The 12,511-nt window shown below is 41.9% G+C and overlaps 1 protein-coding gene across 7 annotated transcripts in view; it reads left to right on the forward strand.

The window, feature by feature from the left end:
* rims2a (regulating synaptic membrane exocytosis 2a) overlaps positions 1–12,511 on the forward strand; it is a gene marked incomplete at both ends in the record, with an annotated part of 127,048 nt that extends 114,537 nt beyond the window's left edge. For all 7 annotated transcript variants that reach the window (XM_083897823.1, XM_083897825.1, XM_083897826.1 and 4 more), the window contains 5 exons: positions 11,369–11,510; positions 11,622–11,734; positions 11,869–11,970; positions 12,073–12,212; positions 12,308–12,511. In XM_083897823.1, the coding sequence (XP_083753949.1) occupies positions 11,369–11,510; positions 11,622–11,734; positions 11,869–11,970; positions 12,073–12,212; positions 12,308–12,511 (701 nt within the window). The remainder of the gene's footprint in view (positions 1–11,368; positions 11,511–11,621; positions 11,735–11,868; positions 11,971–12,072; positions 12,213–12,307) is intronic.

The raw sequence follows: 12,511 nt of genomic DNA on the forward strand, positions 1-12,511 counted from the left end.
ACCTGAACTTTGCACTTTCAGCCGAGGTAATTTGTCTTCTGCGTTCACTTGACTTGTGTGCCTATCTCAGCAGCCCCTCCACTTGCTGAGGCTGCTAATTAATCTCCTCTGGGGCCGAAGCAGACACGCTGCTCTCAGAAAGATGCATGAAAAGAACACAACAGCACAGATAGAACTGAGGCTGTGGGACACCTGGGCCCCACTGTGACCCCCTATCCTGCTTTTCTCTCATTTAGTCCTGACTGACACGATATCATTTCTGTGTTCTTCTTCTTCTTCTTCACATTTTCATCTCACCTTTTCCCTCTTCCAGTTTTCCCACAAGACTCACAGGATCCTTTTCTGTCCATCATTCTCTCTATAAGTCTTCCCACTTCGTTACGAATCCACAGAGGGATCTGAAACTGAGTTAATAAGCTTGAGCTCTCAGCGGAGCATCGCTGCACTGACCTAAATGTGTGTGGGTACACACTGGGCGTTGTTCTGCTTTTTAAAGTTTCAAATGCTATAAATGGATCCACTGTAATTTACTGAGAATTATTAGCACCAGGACCAGTAACCTACTTGCGTCAGAACTGTGCTCCACGGTTGATTTTTCCAGTGAAATTGACCAGTTATTGTATCCAGAAATCATAGTTCGGTGTTAACTGTCACACATGGCTGTTTTACTTTCGATTTTGAAGTGGCTGGCAAGTTCACGCGGAAAAAATAAATGAGTTTGGAACACAAACGTTTTGCTTGCAAACCGTAAAAGTCATCATCGGCGTGTCAATGTAAGCTGTAGGCGAGAAGAAGAAGGAAGAACTCTGCATGTTCACACCTGTGAAAATGGTGAAGGAAATGAAGAACATGCAGAGGTCAGTCGAAATGTGATTTTCATGATCTGCCATGTTGCCACTGTTGTATTAGTGACGGAACTTTGATTCTGCTTAAAGGTCTCATATAAAGCAAAATAAACTTTTTAATCATTTAAATCCTTATATTTTGGACTCTGGAGGCCCTATGAGTCGGCAAAGTGTGAAAAAAGTTGACTCATGTTTTTGTGGTCCTCCTCAGCCTAAGTACAGGAGATAAAACACGCAATGTTGACTTCCACGCTCATTGGAACGTCACAAGACACTAAATTCCATTTTTTTTTTTATTGAGATACTACTAAACAGAGTGTTCTGAACAGGGCTGTTTTGGCAGGGTGATTGAACTGCTGTGGTGCTTCATCCTTATGGTATTTTGATCAAAGCATGTCCCAGACATGTTCATGAGTAAACCAGGGAACTAGTTTAACTTGGAGAAATAGGGTATAATATGAGACCTTTAACTGTTGTGAAACCAGGCCGATCTGAACAGAACTGGAGCCCAGATGGGAACCGTGCAGGTGCTCGGTGGTGTAAAAGTGCTGACTGAGGACTTGGACCTGAGCTGCGTATTACTCAGAAATACATTTTCCAACTTTGTGAACTTTAGAAACCCCAGCAAAGTAAACTTGTGGAGCACATGTTTAAGTCGTATAAGTAACTCCCCCAGTTGCTGGCATTTGCCTACAATTACGCCTCAATTGAATCGATTCCACCGCCACAGCATGTGTGCTATTGGATGTTAATGCAAAACAGGGCTTTGTTTTTGCAGGTGCATGGTTTCTGTTTCCATGGCCACCATACAGTTTCCCTCACGTGCACCTGCAGCAGAAACATGAGGAGAGCATTAAACAAGAAAGACAAATCTGGGCTGTAATTATACGGGAAAGAAAATTGCAGTGAAAAAGTTCACAGCTAGGTTTTGTCCACCCTGATGTGTGTGTGAGCCTAATTTCGCTGTTAGACATTGTGCATCCTGAGCTGACTGACACTCAAGTATAAATTATAGATATTGTATTTTCCCCCAACACATTCTGAACGTAGCATGGTCTTCTGTCCTTATAAATTGATTACTTTCTCGTGGTGTTAGAATCTCACAGTTAGCTCGATTTTTATTCTTGGTAATTGTCGCATTAATCACCAGTGACTTTATGTTGATTCAACAGCTGTGATGCGGCCGTCAGAGGTGGTGGACTAAACGAATTGTTTTCACACTGAGAGCGGTGCACGGTGTCTCACCGAGCAGGCAGTGTACTTTGTATTATCCACCTAATTATCCAATGTTCTTGTTTTCAAGATGTTGTTTTCTATTTGGCGGTTATTAAGATCGAGCATAAATCAGATGTGGTGCCAGCCAAGCATAAAGATCCATCGATAACTGTTCCTGGATAAAGATACATGGGAAGTGTCCCAGCAAGCTGCAGAAATGAAATGCACATTTTAAGTAGAGGAACAAACCTTTGCTGCTGATGATGCTTTTGTTCTCATTTGATTTTTTTTTTTTTTTTTAATCGTGGAGTTGTTGACTCTTGAACACACAATCTCTGTTGAATGTCATTTAAGCACTGTATTGAAATAATAATAATAAAAAAAAAATACAGCCTTAATTTGAGCAGGTCATCAGTGTTTGCTTATCAAAAAAATAATTATCTTAATGTAGTCATCATCTCCATGAGCTCAGCTTAAAAACTGTTCATTCATTCTCTAAACCTCCACCAGCTGCTCAGTGGGTTTTTTTTTTGCCTGCAGAGCGGCTCTTGCTCCTCTGTGTCTCTGTTGACTTGTGCACGGTTTATGATCCACTTGTTGTTTTTCCGTCTGAACTCGACTAAAAATGAACTTCCACCCTGCAATTTTAGCTTTTTAACTGCTGCTAAAAATACCGAACGCATTAGACTTCCTCTTCAAATAGTTTTGCGTTTAAGAGCTGATGGCAGCTGTCGCTTTAAAGAGGAAGCATGCACAAGTACTTTGGTCAGTTTCGTCATAAAGCATGAGAATGATGTTTTTTTTGGACTTCATAAAAAAACTGGTCAAAAACTTGCTCATTTCCTCTTAGAAATATGAGATGTAATCACGCTCTGATGACATGTACTGTACGTGTCGCAATTTCCAGACGCATGGGAAGATTTTACGTGTCACACTAATTTGCTGGGGCCGCACTGATGTCACCAATGATATTTCATACACAGTATTTTGATTCCCCTTGTCTCTTTTGTTAGCGATCTATCTTTTACCACTTCGTCAGTCTTTGTTGTAAAAGTGTGAAGTCAATGTCAGCACACACGTGTGTAAGTGTGTGGGTGTTAAATATTTTATCGTGCATCACAAGTATAATTCTCCAGTCCCGTGCTTCCCTTTGCGTTTCAGTTTTCAACATAATTCATGGGCTTTAAAGCAGACCTAGACCGGAAGTTCCAATTAACGCTGTTTTTTAGTGTGTATCTGCGTCATTACCTTGTTTAAGAAGCCCTGAAGGTTCTAAACAAAAAACCCGGTCTGGTTACGTAAACAGCAGTTCTCCTGAACAGCAGATCCTCCTGCTCCGGGGCACTAGTCCGGGCACATCCGGTTGCGTACATTGAACCACAGAAGAAGAACAACGTTCGTTGTGGAGGTGTTTCACGAGCGACAGTGTCTTCTGACTCTGGGTCAAAGTCATAGAAGGGACTGTGGCGGGGAGTCGTGATGAAGCTATTTTTAAACATTGTTAAAACAATGTTTTGATAATGAGTAGCAGTGCATCCACCGTTCCAGAGGGGGGAGCTACGCTTCTGAGAGCTGGTGTGCTGATTATGTTACTTCTGTGTATTGGCCAATCACAAGACAGTTGGGAAGCCTCTATGCTGGCTGGCCAATCATGACACACTCTGTCTTCTGGGTGTGAGAGTTCAGTCTGAAATATTGGGGCTGAGGAACAGCATTAGAAAACTATCAGCTCGTTTACAGCAACTAGGAGGTTTTTGACCATAAAACAAGTTAATGTATGTAAGTAGACCTCCATAACTAACATGTGCAACAGGACCACTCTATGTGAGCTTTAAAGCTGGAGTAATGGTTGCCACGCGAGAACTTAATAATAATTAACCGTAATAACATGGTAAAAGTGTGATGACATTTTGGGAAAAAGCGCGTTAAACTTGACAGTTATACATTTTTGTGGCTCACTGCAGCATCAACTGTACTGTATACTATCCAATCACCAGAAAATTGATTTCTGCCACTTGTACACCACAATTAGTGGTTTACGTAGTATTTTTTTAAACATAGAAACACTTAAGTCTATTGATTCCTTTCCCATTTCCTAAAGCAGTACTTCCATAAGCATTTGTCGTTCAGGTTGAGTCATTTTTGACATCGAAAACGATGAATTGCCAAACGTGCATTACACAACAGGAGGAAGCGCCACGGAGGACAATGACACGGTCCTAGAGTTTACGTTTAAGATCTATAAATATATATGTTTATATCTTAAGCAGTCTAACCCTGATCAGTGCTTTATTAGTGCGGATCAAAACATCACGTTGCGAAAAGTGCCACCTGGTGCAGACCCTGTGACAAGACTGTCAAAACAACATAATTGATGATGAAATGACTGTGTTCGCTCTGGTGCTCTGGAGCCACTAACATAGTGTCTAACACAGGGTCATTTCATCCTGGAGTGAATCACATTGTATCTATTCTCATTGCAGACAAAAACTGTATGTTATTAAGTTTTTGAACAATGGAAAAATGGCTTGAGTTATAATACTCTAAGCTGAGGGGATGTTATTTCAGAGCAGAAAGCAAAAATATTGCACCTGACAGCAACTTTTGAACCCAAACAAAAGAGTTGGATTAAAGATAAAATTAGCTATAGCAACTATATAGAGCTAATCAATGAAAATGAATAAAATTCATTATTTAAGTTTATTAAAGTGTAAGAGAGAAGTAGACTGTGACTTGTTTTGTAATTACAGTTATTTCAGGTGATATTGCTCATCATACTTAAACGACCCACACGACAGGAAACGCTTCTTCCAGACTACTGGACTGGTCTTCATCAAAGTAAAAGCAGCAGGAAATGTAAACGTTTGACCACATCCGTGTGTGTGTGAAACAGCCAAGGTCAGAGACATCCATTAAGTTGTGTTTACTGTGTGTAGGGAAGGACTCGCTGGGTCTCGACTGGTCTCATCATTTAGAAAGACTTCAAAGAGCCCGCGGCTGTGATCACTGCCGCCTGCCAGGCACGCGTTACGTACGACTTCTGGGATATTACGCTCTTTTGTTCTTGTCGTCGTAGAATTGTCCAGATTCTTCACATTCCGGGCCGTCTGAGGTGCCTGTGATTCCCAGTCGTGTCGTCACAGTCATATATGTTTATCATAGTTTGGAGTGAGACCAGATATTGTTGCACATAGTGCTAAATGGTGTCCTGTAGTAGTCATGCTGTTGTGAAATCAGAGTAACCTCATCACCAGAAATGAAAATGACGAAACCCTAACCCTTTAAAGGATAGAAATGACACATATTCAACATTAACTAGGTGCTTACTAAAATATATAAGTAGCATACTAGCCCTTGATTAGTAATCACACATATTAACACCTTAGTCTACCTCTATTATGACATGAATTAAGATTTTTCCTACATAAGGTGTTAATATGTGCTTAATATTTACTCATTAAGGGCTATTATGCTATTGAAAGTTACACAGAGTTGCATAAGTAAGTGCATCCATACAATGTAAGAAAAGTCTTCCCTTAACCCTTGTGACAAATTGAAGTTTTTACATATGAAATGCAAATTCATCATGAACAGATTTGCAACGACTGTAATAAAGGGTTGTGTGTTTTTTTTTTTCATCAGGTGTGCAGCGTGTCTAACGGTTTAAACTGTTGAGAAAACTCTTGAGATGTCTTTCTCTCGTTCTCGCCGCCGTTGAGCAGTGGGCGTACGTCAAAGAATAAATGTGCCGTACAGGTGTTAAAGTTCAAACACGTCGCACGTGTTGCCATGTCGCGCAGCCACGTGTGTAGTGACTGACGCCTTTGCCGTGGTTAAGAGGGAGAAAATGGAAAGAGATTATAATTAATTACTGCGGTAATTGATGTCCGCATGGGTTTGTCTTTCTGCAGAACATCAACTCATTTCACTGTAATTATATTTCTGATTGAACAGCTGGGCAGATTGTGTTGTATGTGTTAGAGCCCAGTGAAAGACTTAAAACATAATCGATTACCTTATTAAAAGTTTATTTGGGACTGACTGGCTGAGAAACATCAGCCGTCAGCATCATGATTTAACTGTGGTATCGTGTAAAGTTTTTGTGTGATTTATCATCAGTGCATCCACATTGTGAAATAGAGGCTTTGTTGGATCAGTGGATGTATAACCTTCTATTGTCATCAAGTGGATGATATTCAGGTTTCAGCTTTCACTGTAGCTGAAGCTGAAAAGACGCCATATGTGAATGAAGCGTGTGTGTGCAGCAGATGATCCGCTAGCAGGGTTTTTATTGATCATTTTATTGTTCATACTTGTGTCTCAAATTAGCTAACATTCGCCAATTCGGATGGTGCTTGATTGTAAAAGTTATCCATGCAATAAAGACGTGTCTGTAAACACTATGTTGCAAATGTCTGTGATGCCAAAGTACTGTATTAATATAGCGCTTTTCTAGTCTAGACTGTTTCTATCACTCGTCTTTCAAACCCATTCACACAATACCAGCACAGCCGTCAGGAGCAACTTGGGATGCTATTCGTAAAACTCTATAAAACTATACAACCTATTTAATACACAAGACAGAAAATGTTTGATTAACTGGAGTGGAAGGTGCGTTGATGTCCTTGGTTTAAGAAACTTCTAGTTACTGCTGAAGAACTCCCATTAACCCTGATCAAGATAGTTCTACAGTGTATGTTTTCAGTTTGCGTGTGAGCGTGTTGTTTCTTTGCTGTGCTGCCCCAGATGAAGCCTGCAAATACACGTCATGCTTGGAAGTGGTTGCGTCACAGAAGTAGGTTGCAGTGTCTCTTAAAGAGTTGAACCTCGTGTTAACACCACAGGGAGCCCGCTATATTTAAAATATCATAGAAACACTGTAATTGTCTTCCGCTGTGCCTATTCTGTCACCTGCATATTCAGGGGGGAAAAAAGCACCACAGTAGGTTTAGCAGTTTCACTTTATCTTTTTTTTTTTCCACCAAGCTCCAGCAGTGACACGCACCAGAGCAGCAAAGGTTTACATTGAAGACATACATTTTCTGTATGTATTACCCACAACGCACCATGCCAGCAGAAGATTGATACGTGTTTTTGTGGACCACCTGTGAGAAAGCGCTGCTGCTGTGTCAGAGACCGTTTAACCCTCAGTGCTCATGCAGCACAGATTTGTGCCGCAGGTGCACCGTGGCAAATTGCCAAGGGAATAATACACAACTCCCTATATGGCCATCCAAAAATGCCTTTTTTCGTCTTCGTGAGTAATGTTAAGTCAAAGTTATGATTCATTTTATATTGCATTTTTAGTAGTGATATGAAGTAGCAATCATTGTGCAGAAGTCACAGTTTTTCTTTTCTTTTTGTTCTGTTGTGGAAATTCTCTGGTGCTGGTGAAGAATGAAATGGAGACTTCAGCCGGGCCGACAAGGTTTTATTTTCTTTGCAAAGAAAAGGTCAATCTGCACACCAGTGAGCCTAGCTGGAGAAAGACCCAGCGCATACTAAGCCCTCCACATTTATACCTGAGCAACTCCCCTTTTCCATTCCTCCAATAGAAAAAGGAGTCTGCCTTTCCAGGCTGTGTTTTCACACGTATTTGTCTACTGCAGGTATCGGGGAGCCGACTCCCTGCGGATGTTATAGAAAGGTGCAAGTTCAGTCTAGACATCCTAATTACACAATAAACAATACACAATACACAAAAGGACCTGGTATTCTGTGTTAGGAAAAGGGTGATGGGCGGCTGTAGCGCTGAGACAAAGAAATTGAATTTGCCATAACAGTTCAGATAAACGAGCCAAATTAACTTTGAACTGTGACGTATTTCCAAATTTCACAAATTCAACCAGATTTTGAACATTTTGAGTACTTTCTGCAGAGGGGTGTTTATATAGTTGGTGATATAGTTTTTTTTTTTTTTCATCGGATTGTCTTGGTTGTGCTGAAAAGAGGATAGACGAGACACTTTATATTGCACATTCTTAGAGCCACTGTATATACAGTACTTTTAAACATAGCAATGGAAAAAAGCAGCCGAAATGCTCTGTCCTAACACCCTCAGTCATCCATCCATCCATCCATCCATCTTCTACCGCTCCACATGAGGGTCGCGGGGGTCGCTGGGCTAATCTCAGCTGACATAGGCAGAAAGTCGAGGTCACAGTTCGTTGGACATCCACAAACAGTACATTTTGAGTGAAAGGATGTTATTTCGTCAGGTTTGACACAAATTCAGACATTGTTTGACAGTGTGGGGATTTTTGTAATACGACACAGCTGCTTCACAGAGAAAGTGCTATGATCGTTCAGCCTCTAGTTCTCAGCAGCTATGAATGCGATGGAAGACAAATGAGTGAATTTTGCCAGTACGGCGTGTGAATTTTGTGTGTCTACTATGTGGCAGAGGGCCATTCATGGAGGAGCAGGGCTGCTGACAGACTTAATGACAGCTTGTTTTCTCTGTCACCTGTGACTAAGATGGTACGAGTGAGAGATGGTGGGACAAAGGATGCAGAAAAGGAGGGCATGAAAACAAAAAAATGCACAATGCAAAAAAAAAAAAGTCATAAAAAAGATGGAGGATTAAAATACTGAATGGTGAGGATAGGATTGTGCAGGGGAGGGGGGGGGCTCAGTATCTCTGGGTAGAGCTTGCTCAACCGCAGAGCCAGTTGAGGTGCGCCTGAGAGGTCTGGCTCTGTGATTGGTGGAGCACAATGCAGCGTTCTCCCCTCCCCCCTCCCTGAAGAAAGAGATGCAGCAGGAACGTCAGACCCAGACAGCACTAGACTCAGCTCGTGAAGCAGCATTTTTCTGAAGCTCTCTGGAAGATGCAGTCTACAGAGCATCTGAGGACTAACTGTATGATAGCGCAGGCCTGATTTGCAGAGCAGCATCCTCTACAAGGACTTTCTTTTTTTTAAATCCATCAGATTAGAACTATACTATATCAAGGTTAACCTTTAAGCGTTAGAGAAGGCAAAGTTGACTGTCTGTTGGATTCAGTTCCTGGCATTGAGAGGAACCGTCGTTGGTCACCATGGGCAGGCAGGGGCATGATACCTCTGCACCAGCTGCAGGGATGCGCATCCAACGCTCCCAGAGCAAGATGAGTCTCTCAGCATCGTTTGAAGCACTGGCTGTCTATTTCCCCTGCATGAACTCCTTTGATGAAGAGGACGGAGGTAAGATGATTACTGGGGGAAATGACACAGCATCAGCTGCTGGCTGGAGGCAGCAGTGCCGGTTATACTGAGATGAGGGAGATTAGTTTTGATGAATCAGCAGGTTGAATTGGGGGGCAAATTAAATTTCCCTTCAAGGGACCAGTTTAGGATTGCAGGGAAGTTCATTTGGCAAAACAAATTAATGCTTTACTTGTGTGCACACTGTTAATAAGTTAGTTAATTTATTGTGATGAAGAAATAGTGTTTCTGTTGTTGCTACTGTTGCTCGTATTAATGAAGCTCAGTCTGGGTTGTTTTTTTTTTTCCTGTCGCATGCTACTTGTGCTCGTCTAAAAAATATCTCATGTTCCCTTTTTAAATGTGACTCTGTGAATGACAAGTACAATTTAAGAGACTGCAGTGAATCATTGTTTATTAGTTTGTGGGTTGTGGTGTTTATTTCCCCTACAGGGATACAGCCTTGTCTTATGACTGTCACTTTGAATTTCCTTTGAAAAGATGCTGTTTTTACTTCCATTTCAAATGTAACAACATGTATTTACAGACAAATCACATAGTTTGTAGCTGATTTTACTTTATTGTATTTACATATTTATCAGCTTTTTTCTCTTTTTTTTTTTGCGACAACTTCAACCTCTCTTATACTCACACACTCCCAGTCTTGGCACTCAAGCAGCTCCACTAGACTCTTTCTAGTCACTGTCTTTTGTTGTCTGGCAGGGCTGAGATTTTTGGACACTGACCGGTTTGGCTGTGTGCCTGTGTGTCTAACTTGTTGGCTTCTGCTTGCCAGATACTTGCCAGATACTTTTCAATGGTGCTTGGCCGCCACATTGTCCAACTGGTGGTGATAATACACATACCTCATCTGCCATTACATGAAGTGCAGTTGTATGTTATGTTTTTAGCAATAGAAAGGTAGGAATGTGTGTGGTCTACTGCAAAATGTCAGTATCAGAGCCTTTAAATTAAAGTCTGTGCCATATGTTGTTGTGGTGATCAGCCTGTTCAACAGTTTGCATCATTGATAAGATTGCTTATTTATTTCTATGATACTGACAGGGCTGTGTATCCCGTGAATTGAAACAGCGGCATAAATGCAGAAAACGGTGTGTTTTCAGCGTTCATTGATAACATCTGACTGGCAGTGAAGGACTACGAGGAGCGCTCCGCTGCAGACGTCAGAGACGACCTCGGTGGCTACATCTCCATTGTATTTTGTGCGGCTGAATAGCTAATATTTCAAGGCTCAAAGACGGCACGTCTGTTTGTCCTTGTGAGCGATAGGACGCAGTTCCGCCTCGCTCCGTCTCAGCACCTCACCTGATAAGACAAAGTGGGCGAGTGAAGGCGGCAGGTGCCACGCGATGATGCTGATGTATAGAGGAAAACATGATTAATTAACTGAAACTGAGAAATTAGAGGATTAATGTTTTTTAAGGCCTCTGGATTGGTAGCTTATTGTCTTTCATTTGTAACCTCGGTGTTGCAGTCTGTGTTATTACGTACGTTATTACGTCTTTGTAATGCTTATCCCACCTCTGGGAAATATAACTATATTATAATTGACCTATTTAACAGAGCTCAAAGGATAAGTAATACTGAATACACAAGACAGCCAGTCTGGTGTGTTTGAGCATCTTTTAACATCATGTTTCTTGTTTGGTAGTTGTGTTTCCAGTTGGGAAGAATTACACTTAAATGTGGGTACGTGATTGTCTCATGGCCCTTCACACGTGCTGTCATTGAGGCTGGGTGGAGGTGAAAGCTGTCATCGTTCAGTTTGATGGAAGATTGGGTTCACGTTGGCAGTCACTGTTACACATTAGACACACAGAGTGGGTAACCTTGTTGTGACTGACACTGTGAAATGACTATGATCCTTCTCAGAATGAACTGCCCTCGTGTCATTGTGCAGAGATAAATTGTGATTCAGTCTTGTCTTTGGCGTTTTGTTTTCCCCGTGAAATTATATTCTAAGAGCCAGTGGAAGCGTTGGGTATTATATGTCAGCAGATTGATTGCAGCTTGCTGCATGAGTCACAACATAATAAAATGTCCCTTGATATTGACAGTCTGTTTCTCTTTCTTTCCCCCCCCTCCCTCTCCTTCTTTGTGTAGAAGCAGGAGGTAAGAAGTTGCGCAGCACTATCCAGAGAAGTACAGAGACGGGGCTGGCGGTGGAGATGAGGAGCAGGATGACTCGGCAAGCCAGCCGAGAGTCCACAGACGGCAGCATGAACAGCTATAGCTCCGAGGGAAAGTAAGGAAATAGGCCTTGCTTTTCTTACTCTTCCTCCCGAGAAGCATCAGCAGTAATCAACATGATCAAACTTTGTCTTAGGAGTAACCAGTGTGTGTTATTCTCTTTCAGTCTCATCTTCCCAGGTGTGCGACTGTCCTCAGATGCCCAGTTCAGTGACTTCCTCGATGGGCTGGGCCCTGCTCAGCTGGTCGGGCGGCAGACATTGGCTACTCCACCTATGGGTAAGAACGTACACCTTAAGCCTATATGACTCATTGGTACTTGATTGATTAATGGGTTAAAATCAGCATAGAAGTGAGTTTTGTTTGTCCTCTTATATGTTGCTAAATATTTGAACATTATACTTGTTGTATAGGTGACATCCAGATCGGCATGGTGGACAAGAAAGGAGCATTGGAGGTCGAGGTCATCAGGGCCCGTGGCCTTGTGGGAAAACCAGGTTCCAAGGCACTGCCAGGTAATTCAACCTCTGACACCACTAATATTATCATACATATTAATACATTTTGAGTAGTACAAGGTATAACTGTATCCTTCCTCTCATCTCCTCTCCTATCAGCACCATATGTCAAGGTCTACCTTTTGGAAAATGGAGTCTGCATAGCCAAAAAGAAAACAAAAGTAGCAAGAAAAACCTTGGATCCTCTTTACCAGCAGCAACTGCCGTTTGAGGAGAGTCCGGGAGGCAAGGTTTTACAGGTAAGAAGATTATTCTAAGTGAAAGTCAAATTTAGAGCTAAGGCTTTTTTTCAGAGTATATACATAGTATTTTTTTTTTCTTTTGTTCACTGCAGGTCATTGTATGGGGCGACTATGGACGTATGGACCATAAATCATTCATGGGAGCAGTTCAGATACTGTTAGATGAGCTGGACCTGTCTAACATGGTGATTGGCTGGTTCAAGCTCTTTCCTCCTTCCTCACTGGTGGACCCTACTCTGGCCCCACTGACAAGAAGAGCTTCCCAATCCTCACTGGACAGTTTCTCTCGATCATAG

Source organism: Microchirus variegatus (genome assembly GCF_963457635.1).
Source record: "Microchirus variegatus genome assembly, chromosome: 1".
Lineage (NCBI taxonomy): Eukaryota > Metazoa > Chordata > Actinopteri > Pleuronectiformes > Soleidae > Microchirus > Microchirus variegatus.